The 18,192-nt window shown below is 47.5% G+C and overlaps 1 protein-coding gene across 1 annotated transcript in view; it reads left to right on the forward strand.

The window, feature by feature from the left end:
• The window catches only part of SEMA4G (semaphorin 4G), a 96,829-nt gene extending 78,637 nt beyond the window's left edge, over positions 1 to 18,192 (forward strand). The window contains exons 8-17 of the mRNA XM_081863964.1: positions 225 to 318; positions 958 to 1,071; positions 1,418 to 1,584; positions 5,502 to 5,671; positions 9,749 to 9,893; positions 10,672 to 10,894; positions 11,822 to 11,937; positions 14,261 to 14,415; positions 16,007 to 16,068; positions 17,181 to 18,192. Coding sequence (XP_081720090.1) covers positions 225 to 318; positions 958 to 1,071; positions 1,418 to 1,584; positions 5,502 to 5,671; positions 9,749 to 9,893; positions 10,672 to 10,894; positions 11,822 to 11,937; positions 14,261 to 14,415; positions 16,007 to 16,068; positions 17,181 to 18,034 — 2,100 coding nt within the window. The 3' untranslated portion in view covers positions 18,035 to 18,192. The remainder of the gene's footprint in view (positions 1 to 224; positions 319 to 957; positions 1,072 to 1,417; positions 1,585 to 5,501; positions 5,672 to 9,748; positions 9,894 to 10,671; positions 10,895 to 11,821; positions 11,938 to 14,260; positions 14,416 to 16,006; positions 16,069 to 17,180) is intronic.

Below are 18,192 nucleotides of genomic sequence, written 5' to 3' on the forward strand. Positions count from 1 at the left end.
CCACAAAAAGCATCCCATTGTTACCTTTGGAGAGCAGGATCTGACGGGTCCTGAAGGCCTGTCTCTTCTCTTCCCTCTGAAAGAACTGTCCTACTTGTTTGTTTCCAAGTGGAGGCCTTTGGTCTTCAGGATCATCAGAGGTATTGATTACTTTAATGGATGCAAGCAAATCCTGTGATCCCCTGCCCAGAGGTTGATCTGTTTCTTCTCTTTGTGTTCTGCAGGATACCAACAAGTTCACACTGCCCTCTCACTTTGAGGAAGGGAAGGAAAAATGCCCTTACGACCCTGCCCGGGGCTACACAGGTCTCATTGTGGGTATGTATGTGATTTCTCCTCCATATAACAGTTCGGCTTGGAATCCAGCTGGAGTGGGAGAAGCAGGCAGTGCCTCCTTTGAGTGGGGGTGTGGTGCTCTAGAGGAAGGCCATGCTCGCTCGTCATCCATCACCTGAGGGCCCACTGCATCTCCATCTCCCCCATCCCTTCCAGCACTTAAGTTTCCTTGCTCTTTTTGATGTCAGAGCAGCTGTAATCTCCCTGCCTGTGCAGCACCTCGGCCTCTCTAGCCACATGGTGCGGCTGCTTCTCTTCCACTCTAAATGTGGCCGGAGTCATAAACCAACCAGGTGCTGCTGCATGACAAAATGACAGGGAAGTCATGGGTAGGTGATGCTCTGGTTATTCCTCGAATGCTCTCTTGGTACCTAGCTCTGTAAGGGAGTTATTATGCACCGGCACACACAATGGCCAAAGTCAATAAATCTCGGGAGCGGGTGTGGTTGTTATCAAGGGTGTGCTCTTCCTGCTTAGAGCAGGTGCAGAAGGGTTAGCTTAACAAGGAAAGAAGCGTTTCGGGCCAAGCTTTGTTAGAGAGATATTGATCAGACACATCCATGAGCAAAACCATTCAGAAAACTGGCCTTTCCTTACTACTTTTGCTGCATTGTCTCGCAGATGGCAGTTTATATACGGCGACGCGCTACGAATTCCGCAGCCTGCCAGACATCCGACGCAACAGGCACCAGAGGATTCTGAAGACTGAAGAATCCCCCTTGCACTGGTTGAATGGTAAGCCCCACTAATCCCAGAGCAGTACCTCTGGGATCTCTTGTCTCTTCCCACACTGGAGGTGGAGGGAGTCTTGTGTTTGTAAGGCCCTAGGTAGTGGTAGTACTCTTCCCAACTCTGAAGCCAGAGCGTGTCCTATTCCACTGCAGAAAGGAGCCTAACTGACTCCTGGATAGATCTGAACCCAGTTTGTTCCTAGTTCCCCTCTCTGTTGCCTATCCCATAGCCATGACACCCAGGCTTGAGATCATTTAGAGTTGCTGTGTGAACACCATCTAGTGCCTCCTTTGGTAGCTCTCCCCTAAATATTGTGCCAACCCTTTCCCTCTCTCCTTGGTGTTTTCAGATGCTGAGTTTGTGGCCTCCGTGCTGGTCAGGGAGAGTGTGCGCAACCCTGTGGGCGATGATGACAAGATCTACTACTTCTTCACCGAGAGAGCAGGAGAGGAGAGCACTTCTGTATTTGACAAGGCACAAGTGCCCAGAGTAGCCAGGGTGGCTCGAGTGTGCAAGGTAAAGAGATTGGTGTGTTGGAAAAAGCTTGAGTGTGCTGAAGGGCACCAGGAGGATTAATTCAGAATTTTATCTAGGAGTGCTTGGTGGTAGTGGGGAGACTCTTTCTCCTCATTTAAAAATGCCCCTCTAAGCCCTATAGTTACGGTGTCATTAATCTAAAAGGGAGCTTGGGATCAAATGAGATGTGTCATGGAAGATCTCTTGCAGGACATCCTGATATCTTGGGTTAAAAGGAATTGTGGGGGTGAGCTTTGCATCAAGGATGTAGTCCTAGGCAAGGGTTTCCCCCCCAGCTGTTTCTCCCTGTTCTGTTTTGACAGCTTTATCCCTTGCAAAAGTATTTGTAGGTTCCCCCCCTCCCGTCTTTTCTTTTTCTTCTCTCCCATGGCTTGGCAATATAGAAATCTAAACTATTTTTGAACAAGTCATTTCCAGTCTTTTTAAAAAATAACAGTTCAGAAAGGTCAAACAAAAACATTACTCTTGAAGTGGTGTTTATACACTGGACCTTTAGGGACACATGGCTGACTTTCTACATTCAAAGAAAAAGAACTAGGCTATGCAGATAAGTATCATCAAGCAACACTAGAAAAATCCCAGGTGCTTGGCTGCCCAAGTGCCCAAACATTGGATAATGGCACCTGGGGATCTTGAGCATAGAGCCAGCCTTGCATGGGACAGACTACCTCAAATGTTAAAAATTTAAAATCTGAATTACGCAACCCCCCCCATCTCTGACATTATGTATAAAGAGGCTCAGGCAACTCATATATATGAATCAGTCACCCCAAGAAAGGCTATAGGGAGAGGTAGTAACTCATCCAAGTTATGAATGAATGAATGAAGACCCAAAGGCCCTTTTTCCTGGTAGGGTGACCAGATGGCTCCTGCACTTTTAATAGTTGTGCGCAAGAGAGAAATTCAGCAGGTGCAGCTTGCTTTTGCACCTGAATGCTGCATGTGCTGGCAGGTTATGCTCAGGCCTGGTGTGTATCTTCAGTTAAAACTAGAGTTGAATATTTGACTGAAGGGAGCAGGGCCACTTCTTAAGCAAGATCCTGATGGGGTGCAGTGCACAGAGCAATTTGAGAGGTGCAGGCTGAAGTGCAGTTTGGTCAGCCCAGTATGTAGCTGTGGAGGCTTGAGCCTCAGCTTTAGCCCTGCATGGACCTGGTGCTTTGCTTCAGCCACCTGTAGATTCCCTTTGCACGCTGCCAAGCCCTTTATTGCTCAAGTTCTAGATTGCAAAGCCTTATTCACAAGTTTTATCTGTGGCAAATATAACCATGATTATCCCTGTTAGCCTATTACTGTTCTATCCTGATTACCCTGTTGCGTCTCTTGAGATGGGTAGTGTCCATGGCTAAAACCCCTTTACAGCCCCTTTGTGTTGTTCACTGCTGTAGCAAAACTAGCTACTGGTGCTTAGGTGCCACAAAGCATCCAAAATGAAAGGAAGAGACAGTGTTGTACAGAGGGCTGAGTTTGGACCAGGGAGATTTGCAGTATGATCCTAACTAGGGTTGCCATATGTCCTCTTTTTCCAGGACACGTCCTCTTTTTCATGGGTAGAGTGGTCATAGCGATCCATAGTTAAAAGCAGATGTCGGCAAATGTGTCTCTCCCCCCCCCCTTCAACAGCAACCCCAACATGTTTACCCAGAAATAAGCCTCACCAAGTTCAGTGGGACTTAGGAGGAAACACACGTGCTTGGGATAGACAACCTAGGTTTCCTGCTCAGCCAGAAAACTTTAGAGTCCCTGACTCTGAACCTGGCCTATCTCACAGGGCTGTTGCAAGGATAATGTCAAATAGTCCCTTGGGCACTCCTTGAGAAGAGCTATAGCTCCAGTGCGGGGGAAGCTAGCTAGATTTTTTTATCCCGGGTGAAACCTCCAGAGGGGCACCATTGAGGATCTCAGCATGTGTGTTTGTTTGTTTGTGTGTGTGTGTGTATACACAAATGCACATGGGGAGTGCCAAACTGGGTCTTAAACCCGGGTGAAAGAAAACCTAGTTTTGCCCTTGCCTTGAGGGTGGTGGCAGGCTGGGGGGGAGGGATGCAAATGTGATAAATGAAAAGGGCTAACCAAACCAACTGCAGTATACTGCAAGGACGAGCACTGAATCTCTTCTGCATGTGATGCCAGAGCACAAATAGCTCAGATAGAGGTGATACAGGCTTCTGTCTGTGCTCATGGCAAGGTGCCCTTGGCCCCAGAATGAGCCCTATCACTCTAGGGACTGCGGCAGTTAGCACTGGACTTGGTGCTCACAAGGTTTTTGAGAGAGAGGCTTGTCAAAGCAGAAGTCCTTCCACTGGTTCTCCTCTGGGTGCTGCCAGCTCTGCCCAGGGCGTTGCAGTGAAACCCACGTTCCCACGGAGGCTATGCTGCCCACCCCCAACCTCTTATGAATGCAAGCCTCGGTGGCTTGAAAGCCAGAGTATTTCAAGTGCATCTAAGTGAGGGCAGGGCAGAGTCAACAAGGCTGCATGGGATCCATCTTTCAGCTGTTCTGACAGATGGTTCTGGGCCCTGGGAGCATCCAGGACTCTGCTTGTGGCTCTGAATTTATGCATCAGTCACCTTGGCTGGTTATACCTCAGTCCTTGTAACCAGGGCAGCAGCAGCAGCAAATTGGAGCAGGCAGGGAGAGAGAGAGAGAGGAATGGGAGAGTGAGCTTGGCCACGAGAGATTTAAGGAGCTTGAGATGTGTGCCTGATCACAAGGTTAAGAGGCTATTTGATTACTGCACATAAGTATGTTCCCAGGGAGAAAGCGCTGGGAGGGAGGCAGAAACAAGAGTCAGCAGCAGGATGTTAAAGCTATGTACAATCAAATTGGAAACCAGGTTCTTACGAACAGAAACAAAGCAACAAGGGAGATTAGCGCCAACCGTTTGTGAAAGGGATGTGCGCCATTACACCCAGAGCCCTGTGTCTTTGGCATCAGGTGTTGCTTGTTTTCTCCAGGGCCTGAGGCTTCAGTTGCATCTTGGAAGGAGAACAGTCTTATCCGGAATACACAAGCTCCCTTGGCATTGTGCTCTGATCCTGGGTTTTGTCGGGGGGGGGGGGGGAGGGGGAGGGGTGATCAAGCCTCTCTCAATCCTCCTCCAAATGCTGGTCTTGCTGTGTTTGACTCACAGGGAGGCAGAAACACTTGCTTTCAGAAAGATCAGCCCAGATTAGTTACCCTATTATAGCACTGAGAGATGTTCAGGGGGCTCGTTTTACAGTAATTTTGAAAAAATATTGAGTCTTTCCTAGAGTGAACTAAGTTGTTAATCCTGGTTTGTTAATAGGTGGTTTTTTTCAGATGCCATAAGCAGACCCATGTAGTTTCCCAAGTGATGTGCATTTAAATGATTTTGATGTAAATGTTTAGAAGCTGCTGATCTGTTTCAGTAAAGCTCCAACTGAAGATGAGTTGGAGCCATCCTAGAAGACCTTGGTCCCAGCTTGGAGCAAACCAACATTAGTGCAGAACGTTCTGTTCACATATAGAATTCCCTTTGTTTATGACCACAGTTTCCAGAGGGGTAGACCTCTTGCAGCAAAACCAACAAAGAGCCTCGAGGCACATCAAAGACAAACACATTTATTATGACATAGGCTTTTGTGGACCTATAGTCCGCTTCATAAAATATATGAAGCAGAACATAGTCCATGAAAACTTGTGCCATAATAAAATAGTTGGTCTTCAAGGAGCCACAAAACTATTGATTGCTCATTTGTGGTTCCCTCCCCCACTGTCCTTGGGCTTTTCATGCACGGTGAAACTGTTCAAATGGGACCTTTCCATTGTATTGGAATCAGAGTTGGCCTTGTGCTTGGCTTTGCCTAACAGATATAAACTGAAATGGGACTTGGCTTTAGCCTCTGCCTCTCTTTCTTTTTCTGCATTCCAGAATGATATTGGTGGCAAGAAGATTCTCCAGAGGAAATGGACATCCTTCATGAAAGCAAGGTTGGCCTGCTATGTTCCTTACTATGAGGTACTGAAGGATGTTTTCAGTCTGGATGGTGGCGACTGGAGGAGCACCGTCTTCTATGCAACATTCACTTTATCAGCACAGTGGTAAGCCAAGCATGCTAACTGCGTGTTAGGTACTCGAGTAACTGTAACCGTTCCGAAAAGATACATGGAGTCCGTTGAATTACACAAGTTCCATGTGCTGCCACCAGCAAAAAAGACAAACTAAATGCTAGGGATTATTAGGTAATGGTACAGAACACAGCGCAGGACGTGTCATGGTATCCTTGAGTACTGAATGTGGTTCTCAATCTCCTGCCTGCTGCATTGCAGAACTTGACTTGCAGTATGGTGCAGGACACAAACAGAGCAGATAGGCTGTTCAAGCAAGGGAACCTGGCCTTGCGCATTTCAGCATTCCAGGGAGCATCTGCATTCACTTGGGCAAATTGGTCCAGTCTCTGTATTCCAAGGCAACAGGTATGGATTCACCCCACCTCTGAAAGGTTTTCAGTGCTTGTTGCGGCACAATGCAAACATACGCCACACTGTTCAAAGCCTCATAAAAGACACCAAAGGAAAGTCAACTTGCATTGAATGGAAAGAAGGCCATTGTCAGTTGGTCCTCAGAGTAAAGAGGCTTTCAGCTGCTAAGACTGCGCTGGCTCTGCCAGTACCACTTGTTATATTCTCAGATACTTTTGCCCTCTGCTTCTGAGTGAGGCAGGAGGCTCGCTCCTCTGTTTCCAAGGCTGGCCTGCCTGTGCTTTTAAGCTGGACGGGGTCCACTGATGCTTTCATCCCACCTGAGCTCCAGTCAGTGGTGTGATGGTGGATGGAGGCTTTCAGTTTGGTTGCCAGCAAAATCCTCCTTGCCCTTGTAAGTATTTTGGCACTTGTGACTAATTCAGTTTGCCTGAGTGTTTCTTGCTGAGGGCAAGGAACAGATGGGACACTCTGAGCACTTTGTGAGACAAAAGTCCTATTGGTGAGCATCCGTAGAATAGATTAATAATAGCTGCTTATGCAGGAGGTGGTGTGGGATGGGAAGGGGAGTCAGCTTAGCATTCTGGAAGGGCTCACTTTGGCTTAATTGGGAGCAAGGGCCAAACTGTTCGCCATACGGATTTTAACCACAGCAATAGGCGCTGTGCGACTTCACTGTTTGTGGACTGAGCCCAGTCTGAAGTCATAGCCAGCCTTTTGCATTTCCTGTTAGTTTTTAATGGTAGTATGAATTTTAACAAGTTGTCCTCGGCTAATTAGTAGCTTTGTGCTTGTAACATTTATCAAGTGGAAGGTTCACACTGGCAGCAAGATGGCACCCACTGAGCTACCATCCTCATGAGAGGGTAGCGGAACATCAGAGGCATTTATTAATGAGCACTGGCCGTTACATCTCAAAGGCTATTGAGAACGTACAGGGTATTTTGCACGTGGCCTTTTCGGGGATGTCAGGGGAATGGTTAAAGAGACAGAACTGGGGCAGAAGTGGCAGCTGGTTGTTGTTATTATGTGACGATGAAGGAAAACCAGGGGGCTTTGCAGGGCTGACAGTCTTCCCCACAGAATGACAGGAAATGAGGAAACCTCCAGGATTACACAGGAATATCCTGCTCGTGACAGAAAGTCATTTGACTCATTTGTCACAGAAGCAAAAGCTACCACTTACTCGGAATCTATTCTCTTGATCTGGCTTTGCACTGAGGGTGTGTAAAGGAGACCACTGCCAAATCCAGAGAAGAGTGCAAAACTAAGAACTCACCATACAGCACAAAGTCCAGCAGGAGAAGCAAGCATTTGCAAGCATCAGCATGAATTAACACTACAGGGATAAAGGAGTCCAGTTGGAGATGGCCCAAAATATTTTGGTGTTTGAGAATGAAGATATAAATGTTGCTACTGTGACAGCAATTTGCTGTTGTTTAATGGTACCTCCAAAATCTGCTGCCTGGGGCAGGCGGACTTTCCCCTGTCTAATGGTGAATCCAGACTCCCCGCCCCCCCCCAAGTCCAGTATCTCTCATGCAGAAAGGCCACACAGGTGCAAGGTAACATTTTCCAAATACTGGCTGGAAGTTCATGGAGGGATAGCAGGAAGACAGATGCAATGATAGCCAGTAAGTGGTAGCAAGGACAGGTGTGATATTTATTTATTTATTTATTTATTTATTTATTTATTTATTTATTTATTTATTTATTTATTTATTTATTTCATAAAATGTATACACCACTAGATTATTGAAAGAAAAAAAATACTCAAAGCGGTTTATAGAGAGAATAAAACAATGCTGGGGATACAGCTGCAAAGAGAGGGCAGGGACCCTGAGAGATAGTCTTGTTCAGGTACAGAATACCAGGACTGGCTCCAGGTTTTAAAGGCCAGAGTGCCAGCTGGCAGGCCCCAGCAGACCTACTCGGCAGTGGCAATGGGGTAGCAAGTACCAGGCAGCACCACTGCAATGCAGTGCTGAGCAGCTGGGCCCATAATGATTCAGAGCAGTACTGCATTGGGGGGCACTGCAGAAAATTTTAAATAACAGCTCAGATACAGCCTCCCAACAAAGGGGTGGGGGTGGGGGTGGGAGGCATAAGCATAGCTGGGGGAAATTCTGCTGACGCTCCAGCAGCTGCACAAGTCTTCTCAAGTGAGCCATTTCATCTTGGTGCAGGGACTGATTACTCTTCCAAGCTCCGCCTGGCAGCAGAGAGTGAAAGGGATTAAAGGTGTTGCCCTGTCACTCAGACCTTTGCACAGTTTATGGCACCAGAGCTTTTGGCTGCCTCAAGCAAAGGTTCTCAGAGGCAAGTGGAGTCTTGGGTAGTGGATGACAGTGCCTTGCTGGCCAGATGCACAGGAGGACAGAACAACTGCGCTTTTAACTGTTGAGTAGAAGAGGGAAATTCAGGAGGTGTAGCTGCTGAAACTCCCTCTTCCATACAGCCATTAAACTTATAGGAGCCCCATCCTCTTGTGGATCTGGACACTCCAGATCTATAGTGAGGTATATAAGAACTGTTTGTACCATCAGCTGCTCATGCTTTTTAAAATAACTTGTTCAATTACTTTTAATATAAATGTGTAAAACATTTTAAAACTTTTACATATGCGTGTTTCTCTATCTCCACTCCAGTCACCTAGCAGCTACTCACTCCTGAATTGCTTCTTTTGTTCTCCCTTATCAAAGGCTGCTAGTCTGGCTCCACTGACATTCTGCCAAAACAGAGTGGGGGGCAGCAACCTTTTTCAGCAGTGGGCAGGTCTACTGTCCCTCAGACCATGTGGTGGGCCAGACTATATTTTGAAAAAATATATATATGAATGAATTCCTATGCCCCACAAATAACCCAGAGATGCATTTTAAATAAAAGCACACATTCTACTCATATAAAAAAACGCTGATTCCCGGACCGTCTGTGGGTTGGATTGAGAAGGCGATTGGGCCGCATCCAGCCCACGGGCCTTAGGTTGTCTACCCCTGCATTAGAGTCCCTATAAAGTGGCAGTGCCTGGGCAGCCAACTGCTTGAGAAAAAGGTTGCTAGAATGCTGCCTTACCGGTAGAAACAACTGCTGCTAACTGCTAGACTTAAGAACCCTGTAGTCATGACCTAACTCTCCACAGCCAAGATAGATTTTGCAGCTGATCTTGTGGCCTTTTTTTTTTTTTTTTAAGGCTACTGCCTGTCCCTGAAACAAGAAATGTTTTCTGCAGAGAAGCGCAGGGATGCTTCATTCATGGGCCAGGTTGTATCCAATCTTAGGCTCTATCTAATCCGTTTATCTGGAATGGGAGAATAATTTTCCTGTAAGTCAAGTGTGCTGGTGACGATACCCAGGATTTATTGCATTCTCCTCCAACATGCAATGTCATAGACTTTGTTGAGCCATCTGGGTTTAGTTCATGAAACCTGTTCCCTATTGGTCAAACCAGATGATCTTCAGATTCCTTGCGGCCCTATAGTGCTACAAGGATCGTTTTATGTTGAGGGTGGGGAGCGTGTGGCTCTCCCATCATCTCTGCCCACTGACCATGCTGCTTGGGGCTGATGGGAGTTAAAGAGTACAGCAATATCTGGAGCACCACAGGTTTCCCATGCCTGGTTTCTGTGGACCCAGAGGAATTAGCAAGAAGTGGAAGGCTCTGGTCCTGTGCTATGACCATGTCACCATGCCTTTCAGGAGGAGCATGGAGGTGTCTGCCATCTGCCGGTACAACATCTCTGAAGTGCGGGCAGCCTTTGAAGGGACCTACATGGAATACCAGGACTCCTCCCGCAAGTGGTCCCAGTACACCGGGGAGGTGCCAGTGCCCCGGCCAGGATCAGTAAGTTACTTACCCAACTTAATAGCCCTTAAACATCATTGATAATATTCTATTTAAGTCAGTTTGGAATAATGGCTGGCTTTTAGTTTTTGAACCTGAGTTTTGTTGGGTTGGTGCTGGAGGTTTTAATCAGTGTCAGACTTTATGGCTGGATTTTATCTACTGCTGTGTTGGTTTTTCTGATTTATAGTTTTGCTGTTCATTTAAATTTTATCTATTTGTCTGGGTGCATGTCACCTAGAGAACAGTTTTTTATTAGGTGACTCATGCACAGAATAGCATAAATAAATAACATCTTACTTTGCCTCTTGTCTCAGATAAAGGAGGCGGGAGGCACTCTCTTCCACCCAAGGAACACAAGAGTGCTCATAACTAAAACAGACTAATATGCACCATTCCATACTGAGGGTGAAGGTTGAGGGCGAAGGTTGAGGGCTCCCCTACCCAAAAAAAATCCATACCAGCAGAAAAGTAGAAGATTCTCCAATTAGGCTTTTCACAGGCATTCTAGGTTTGAGTTGCATGTAGGGTTGTGTTCAGTCTCTTACCTGCAGATTGAAATACAACAAGCCTGTCAACTGGTGTATCAGAAGGGGTATTTGTTTATATGCTTTAGCTATTAGAGCAGGGGTGGAGAACCTGTAGTCCTCCAGCTGTTGTTGGACCCCAGCTTCCATCAGTCTCAGCTAGCATGGCCAAAGGTCAAGGATAATGGGAGCTGAAGACCAGAAGCATCTTGAAGCTAGGTGTGCAAATAACACCCATTTCTCCTCTGCAGTGCATCACCAGTCGGGCTCGCAAGAATGGCTACAACACCTCCCAGGACCTGCCCAATGGTGTGCTGGATTTTATCAAGCTCCATCCACTGATGTATGAAGAGGTGAAGCCTGCGGATGGAGTCCCCCTGTTGGTGAAGAAAAATGCGGTTTATACCCAAGTAGCTGTAGACAGAGTCCGAGCCCTGGATGGGCGAGTGTATGACATGCTCTTCTTGGGAACAGGTAGGTGTGTTTGCATTCCCCATGCATATCTAAGTGTCTGTGTGTCCTCATCTGTTAGGACAGAACACACATCTAGGGAGGTTACTCGTTGTTCTCACCCCTCTCAACCTTGTATTGGAATGTAGAGGAGACAAAGAGTGCAACCCTATTATGCTTTCTAAGCTTTCCAAACCTGTGTTTTTTTAAAGGAGACACAGTTGGGGTTTCTGTATGCTGCAGAGCCTCCCTTTCCCCAAGCTGTTCCAGTGCCACTCAGTTCTAATTGACAGCTACTATGCTGTGCTTAACACTACTAAGCTGCAAACAGACATACCTGTAAACAGGTATGGTTGCTTTCCTCCCCCCCCCCCAGGTCAGCCTTGCTTTTTCTGGCTTTTGCTCTTCAAAGGACAGAGAATCAAAGGTTGATTACCTGTTCTTCTTTGCCCCTTTTCTGTCACTTAGGCAGGCTTTGTGGGTTTTTGTCTCTCTCGAACATAAAAGGTTATATTCCTCTTAAGTTCTACTCCAAGTGATGCTTTTTTGATGACAAAACCCCAGCATCAAATCAGTTCTGGACAATTGCTCTGAGAAAGGGAGTGGTGGCTTCATGATTGCCAGTGAAGTTCCACTATGGAACTTGGGCAGTTACAACTTTGTGCCTGTTTAGAATTCAGTTGAACTCCTCTCAGAACTACAAATCCCATTATTCTGGGGAGAGGAAAAGAACAGGAAAAGAAGTGACAAAACTGTTGTCCTGCAGCATAGACTGGCTCTACAGTGTTCAGGCACACTTAGGCTTCTTGTAAATCTGGAAGTAGACAGATCCTCTCACTTGCCAACCAGACCCTACACAGGGCTAGCACCTTGAATTTTGCTTGCATGACTGATGTCAAGAATGAGACTGTGTTTGAAATTGCCTTTTTAATGTTTACTCCCCTTTAACAGGTAATGGCTGGATTCACAAGGCTGTGGTCATTGGTTCCATGGTCCACATCATCGAGGAGATCCAGGTCTTCAAAGCCCCCCAGCCTGTAGAGAACCTTGTCATCTCTAAAAAGCAGGTACATGTGGCTTCAGACCCCACCCAAATGCTCTTGGTGAAGGCACACATGCACTGTGAAAAAGCAAAGCACCAACAAGGGTGCAGTAAACAAATGTTGGGAACAGGCCTATGTCAGCTGGAGAACCAATTCAGGATAGTCTGGACTTCATTGCTAACCTATGTCCTGCACACTTCTCTCTACCAAAGTTGTAAGATAGTCACTTTTTCTTCATACCACTGTAACAGGAAAGAACTATCCATATTAGCAAACGCTCTGTCAAGGTGTGGTTCCCTTTTACACCTTTCACCTTGGAAGGAAAAAAAAATCATAAGCTTGTGGAACGTGGGTGGTGTTTTTCTTATGTATTCTGACTCTGTGCTGTCTCTGCCAATAGGCAGCCCTCAATAAAACTGTGCCTTGAGGGTGTTTATTTGGCTTTGCCTGTAGCTAAGGTGGTTCCCACCCAGTGTCCAAAGGCCCTGTCATGCGCTGTCCTGCCTCGTTGGAGGCCTTTGCTCAGCAGTCTGGAGCTTGTTCCTCCACATTCCTTGCAAAGCTGCACAAGTTTAAAAGCTTCCCTTTCCAGCTCCCAGGAAGGACTGCCATTTTTTGTGACTTAACAGATTCAATTAATTCTGTATGCATAATTTGCATGCCGCCTTTTCACCATCCAAACCATGCTCAAGGCGGCTTACGACATAAATTCAGCATAACGAAAGAAGTCATAAATAAACAAAACATCAAAAAATACACAACCAAGCTGAACAATTTCCACATAAATCACAAGGTCTAAAATAAAGATACACAAAAATCAACAGCAACAACCCCCCAGCAACAAAACACCCCAGCCCAAGAGTCTGTTCAGCAGCCTCAACTGATCCAGACCCCACCCTCACAGGCCAGGTGGGAAAAGGCTTGCAAGGCAGGGAGCAGGTCTTCCAGCCAATATGCTTTGTGCCTCTATGATGACAAGCAGGAGGGGGGGAAATCACTAGGTAAGAACCTCCATCCTAGCAAATGCTGCATCTGTTGAATTCTTCAGTTCCCGTCAGGCAAAAGAGCAGCAGCCCTATTTGCAGCTCAGTCCCTAGTTCCTTTCTCAGTGTGACAGTGAAGGTTTATGCCTCCCTGGTACAGCTGTCAGGGGAATTTGTGTGATGTACTGCAGGTGGGATGATATTTTAGTACTATAATATGTGCAGTCATGTGTGGTTCTGCAGGCTCCTCTGGATCTTGTTAAGACTACAATTCCCATCATCCTTGACCACTGACCGTGTGCTGGGGGTCACAGGAGTTGCAGTGCAGCTACATATGGAGGGTACCACATGGGCTAACACCCTTCCTGCTTTCTCTTTGGGCTCTTTTTCTAGGACTGCCACTTTTTTGTTTTTTACTGGCTCTGCCCCAGTTCCTTGCATTAGCCATCAGCCAGACATGCAAATATTTAGTTGGTTGTGTTTTTCCTGGCTTGGAGATAAAAAGGGTGGAGAAAGCTTAGCCAGGCAAACGCCTGCATGTCATGCTGCTGTTAAAAGGAAATAATGTAGATGGGACTCAAGGAGGGACTTTTCCTGGCCTTTGTTCTTTCTCTTTCATTTCAAGCATCTCCCTCCGAGTGGTCAGCAGGGAATGCAACTCTGCCCTCAGACTTTTTTTGATGTTAGGGTGGCTTTGGAGAGGCAGCAAATCTACGCACCAGGTGGTGTACAGCAGTAGGATAGCCTTGAGCTGGGAAGGATAAATGGCTGCAGGGTGACCCCAGTGATTTACTCTGGTACCCTGCTTCCCTCTGCTGGTCAAACACTGGTGCTGAAGCTACCTGTTACCAACACATGATATTGAATGTACCAGCTATAGCTGAGCCCAGCTTCTATAAAAATCCTGGCTTCCAGTTCTGCCTTTTAAGTCATTCCAAGGTATGGTCTGAAAGCCACCACCTTGCTGAAGTGAAGCAGGTATAGTGGCTGGAAGAGTGGCTATCTGGGAACAATGTATTTGCCACCTTAGGTTCCATGGCAGAAGAAAGGCAAGATATGAATGTAAGAAAAATAATACCGTGTTTTTCCGTGTATAAGATGCCCCCATGTATAAGACGCTCCCTATTTTTGGGAACTCCAATTAAGATAACACCCCTCAGCACTACCCATGTATAAGACGAGCCCCAATTTTAAACCTCATTTTTTGGTTAAAAAACGTAGTCTTCTACATGGAAAAATACAGTAATTAACCTGGGCCTTGAAGCATTGCACCTTACATTGCCTTTCAACAGTTAATTGGATGTTTCAGTTCCCTGCCTTTGCATCTCTGCTGAGTGCATGTCCTGTCTTTTCTCTCTTTGCAGAGGAGTCTGTATGTGGGGGCTCAGAGTGGAATCCTGCAGTTACCATTTTCCTCCTGCAAGCGCTATGTCTCCTGCTTTGATTGTATCCTGGCCCGAGACCCATACTGTGGCTGGGATGGTGAGACCTGCAGAGAAGTAGCCGAGATGCTGGACAGGTAATTGAAAACTGACTACAAAGACCTGGAAGTGTATATAACACTGTGTACGTGTTGCAGTGGTACCTTGGGTTAAGAACTTAATTCATTCTGGAGGTCTGTTCTTAACCTGAAACTGTTCTTAACCTGAGGTACCACTTTAGCTAATGGGGCCTCCTGCTGCTGCTGCTGCTGCGCCGCCAGAGCACGATTTCTGTTCTCATCCTGAAGCAAAGTTCTTAACCCGAGGTACTATTTCTGGGTTAGCGGAGTCTGTAACCTGAAGCGTCTGTAACCCGAGGTACCACTGTACTTGCATGTGGAGTATACTTGTGCACAAACTGGAGCAGGGTGATACTTTTAAACCTACCCTGTTCATTCCCCAAATGCTGGATATTTGGTTGTTTTTTTAAACAACTTCCCATTGGGTGTGTTTGTCCGACTAAGGCAGCCAATGTGTGAGCTCCTGCTGGAACTCCACATGACTGGGACACCAAGTTGCCTGGATGTCCCAGTCAGGCAGATGCTCTGCAGGCAAGGAGGAGCTCATACATTGACCATGCTCAATGCAGCTATTAAAGAAAAGATGACTTGAGGTGGGTTAAACATGTGCTCCCCACTCTGGTCTGTACTCAGGCACGTCCTACATATGAGTAATGCATGCATACAGCTTGCATCCAAGACCAATGTTCGCCAACACTTGGTGAAGCCAGGGCTCTGTTAAGGCACCACTAATGTGCTTCTGCATTGAGACCTATCCTACATTGAGGTTTATTGGATCAATGGAGTATTAGTTTGTGCTTGTTTGAGACTTAACAACATTCCTTCACTCTATCCCTCCCTATTGAAAGTGGGCATTTGACAGGACACCCCTGTTATTTGGCTTTAAACATATCAGGGCGTCTCTCTGTCTCATACAAAACGGGTTAGGTTTAGTGGATTCTGATTTTGCAGGATATCTAAGAAGCTGTAGTCAGCGACAGTAATAAGAATATATTCCAGAAAATTTACATGCCTTACAACCATGAAAGTTTTGAGTGTGTGCATGCTAAAATATAAATCCATTACAAGAATCACGGCATAAATGTATAGATAGGGCAGGCAGTTAAATCCTATAGGTTGCTAAATCCCATAGGAACTCACTGAAAGCCTATTTAAATAAACATGCTTTACATTGTCCCCCCCAAAAAACCCCCCTGCAAACTTGGACTCAGACTGGGTCTTCCTTAGTAATACCTTCTCTTTAAGACCTGGACTACAGCTGAGCAGCCATAGTTCCATACTCTAATTAAAGGGATCACGCTGAAGAGCTCTGTATTTTGTCGCTGGAATTGTCTGCTGGCTGTGCATGTGCCCTTGTGTGAGGTGACATATGCAGGTGACTCGGGAGGTTTCAGCAAAGCCTGCAGTTTGTGTTTTAGATATTGTGCAGCTGTGCATATTGGGGTGCTTATGCTGGGGAGGGGTGCCTGCTGGAGCATGCAAGATTCTGCCCACAAGTGTATTAATGCCCACAGATTTCATCAGGTGTGTGCTGCATGCCGGTGAGATTGAGTATCTTTGCGCTGCTGCCTTTCCCCAGCTGATCAAGGTTTTGCTTATATTGGCTTAGGAGTCTGCTGATCCAGGACATTGTGCATGGCAATGTGGGCTGCTCGAACGACTCTGCCCAGGGTAAGATTCTGATACTGCCTCTTCTGGAAGCCAACGGAGCCTTGCCTCTGCTACCTTGGTCTGGTGCTCTGGGTTGAGAGAATGGAGGATGATTCCTTCCTAAGGGGAATTGTTCATCTGTTTCCAACCCTTGCTTGCAAGAGGAGCAAGCTTCCCTTCTTCCCACCCAGACTCAAAGTTTGTTTTCCTTAATTACCGTATTTTTCGCTCCGTAAGACGCACCTTTTTCCTCTTAAAATCTAAGGGGAAATGTCTGGAGCGAATGTGTGGTCCCTGGGGCTGGGGGGGCGGGGAGAACCCGGGCTTCCCCCGCCAGCCCCAACAAGCTCTGGGAGCAGTGGGAAGGCTGCGCTCCGGAGGCTTCGGGTTGCCTTTACTGAAGGCGACTGAATGCACTTTGTTTTAGAGGGGGAGAACAAGAAAAAAAAATTCTTCCCCTCTCTGCGCAGCGCCCCTTCAGCGAAGTGGCAGGAGAAATGGAAGGGGCTCCGTTTCTCCTGCCGCTTCGCTGAAGGGGCGCTGCGCAGAGAGGGGGAATTCCCCCCCCTTGTTCTCCCCCTCTAAAACAAGGTGTGTCCTATAGAGTGAAAAATACGGTAACAGAATATTTCCAGCACAGGATTATGTAAAACAACAACAGAAAAACCACAAGATTATGGACACAAAGTAGTGCAAATTAAGTAGGACAACATACATTTCTTTGCATTGTGGGTTTTTCTTTAATCAAAATTATTCTTACACTCATTGTTTTTGCAGTAGGGTGGAGTAAGGGAAAGGGGGAAGAGAAAGCCATGAATGAGGGGTGTTTTATGGGACAGTTCTGTATACTAACCACTCACTATAGGGGCTGTGCCTATCCCAACTAAGGGATCTAAACTTTTTAGAGCCTGGCCTCAGATTCCCTTTATTATCTGTACTTTTAAGGAGCGCTTTCGCTTTTAAAAATAAAACAACCCTCATCAAACCCTTTGGGTGTCCCATCCCCCTCAGCTGGAGAGCCCAGAGTGCCTCTTCCAGAGTATTAACTGGCACTCCAGTCCGACACCTGAATTGTTGCGGCTCAGGTAGGGCAGCAATTTGGTGCTTACTACGTGTGTTTGTGTCTCCTGCAGCCACACCCATGCAGAAGAACCGGACAGTGCTGTGTGGTGATGACGTACTCCTGCCTTGCGAGCAGATGTCCAACCTGGCCCGGGCGACCTGGCTGGTGAACGGCACCAAAGTGCTGGCGGAGGACGGACAGGGCCGCTTCCGCCTCGGGGTGGATGGGCTGCTGGTGACGGACACCCAGCCGGAGCACAGCGGGGAATACCGCTGCTACGCGGAGGAGAACGGCCTCCAGGCCCTGGTGGCTGCTTACACCCTGAACGTGCTCCCTGAGCAGCGAGTGCCACAGCAGGCATCCACCGTGTCGCACCCATACTGGCACGCCGCCAGTGCCACTTACGGAGACGTGAGGTTCATCTACATTGCCGTCATCACGCTGCTGGGGGGGCTGTGCCTGGTGCTTAGCGTCGTGCTGCTCTATGTCTCCTGCCTGCAGAAGCGGAGGGGCAAGTACAGCCTGGGGGTCCCCCAGGCACCCAGCGTGGAGCTGCAGACGGTCTCTTCCAATTGCCTGGGCAAAGGAGGGGAGGAGGAGGAGGAGGAGGACCCGGGCACCTACCTGGACGGCTGCCTGCAAATCATCCCCGGGGAAGCCCCCACCGTGCCATCGCCCTCCAAGGAAACGCTCCCCATCCCACCGCCGCCCCCTCCTCCGCTCCCTGCCGAGTTCACCAACGGCATCACCACTTTGCCCAGCATGCTGCGCAAGATGAACGGGAACAGCTACATGCTCCTGCGGCAGAATGAGGAGCCGTGCACCTCTCCGCTCTACAACTCCTTCACAGAGGAGCTGAGCAAGATCCTGGAGAAGCGGAAACACACACAGCTGGTAGAAAAGCTGGACGAGAGCTCCGTGTAGGGCAGGGTGGAGGGCACAGGGAGCCCACTTTGCTGTGAACTAAACCCCCTAACTGCCCTCTGTGATTCCTCCTCCCCAGCCCAGCAGAGAAACAGTGTTACGACTCAGCAACTACCTCCGGCCGGCCCTCCGGAGCAGCCACAGGCTCCATGCTCATT

Source organism: Podarcis erhardii, assembly GCF_964252035.2.
Source record: "Podarcis erhardii genome assembly, chromosome: 5".
Classification (NCBI taxonomy): domain Eukaryota; kingdom Metazoa; phylum Chordata; class Lepidosauria; order Squamata; family Lacertidae; genus Podarcis; species Podarcis erhardii.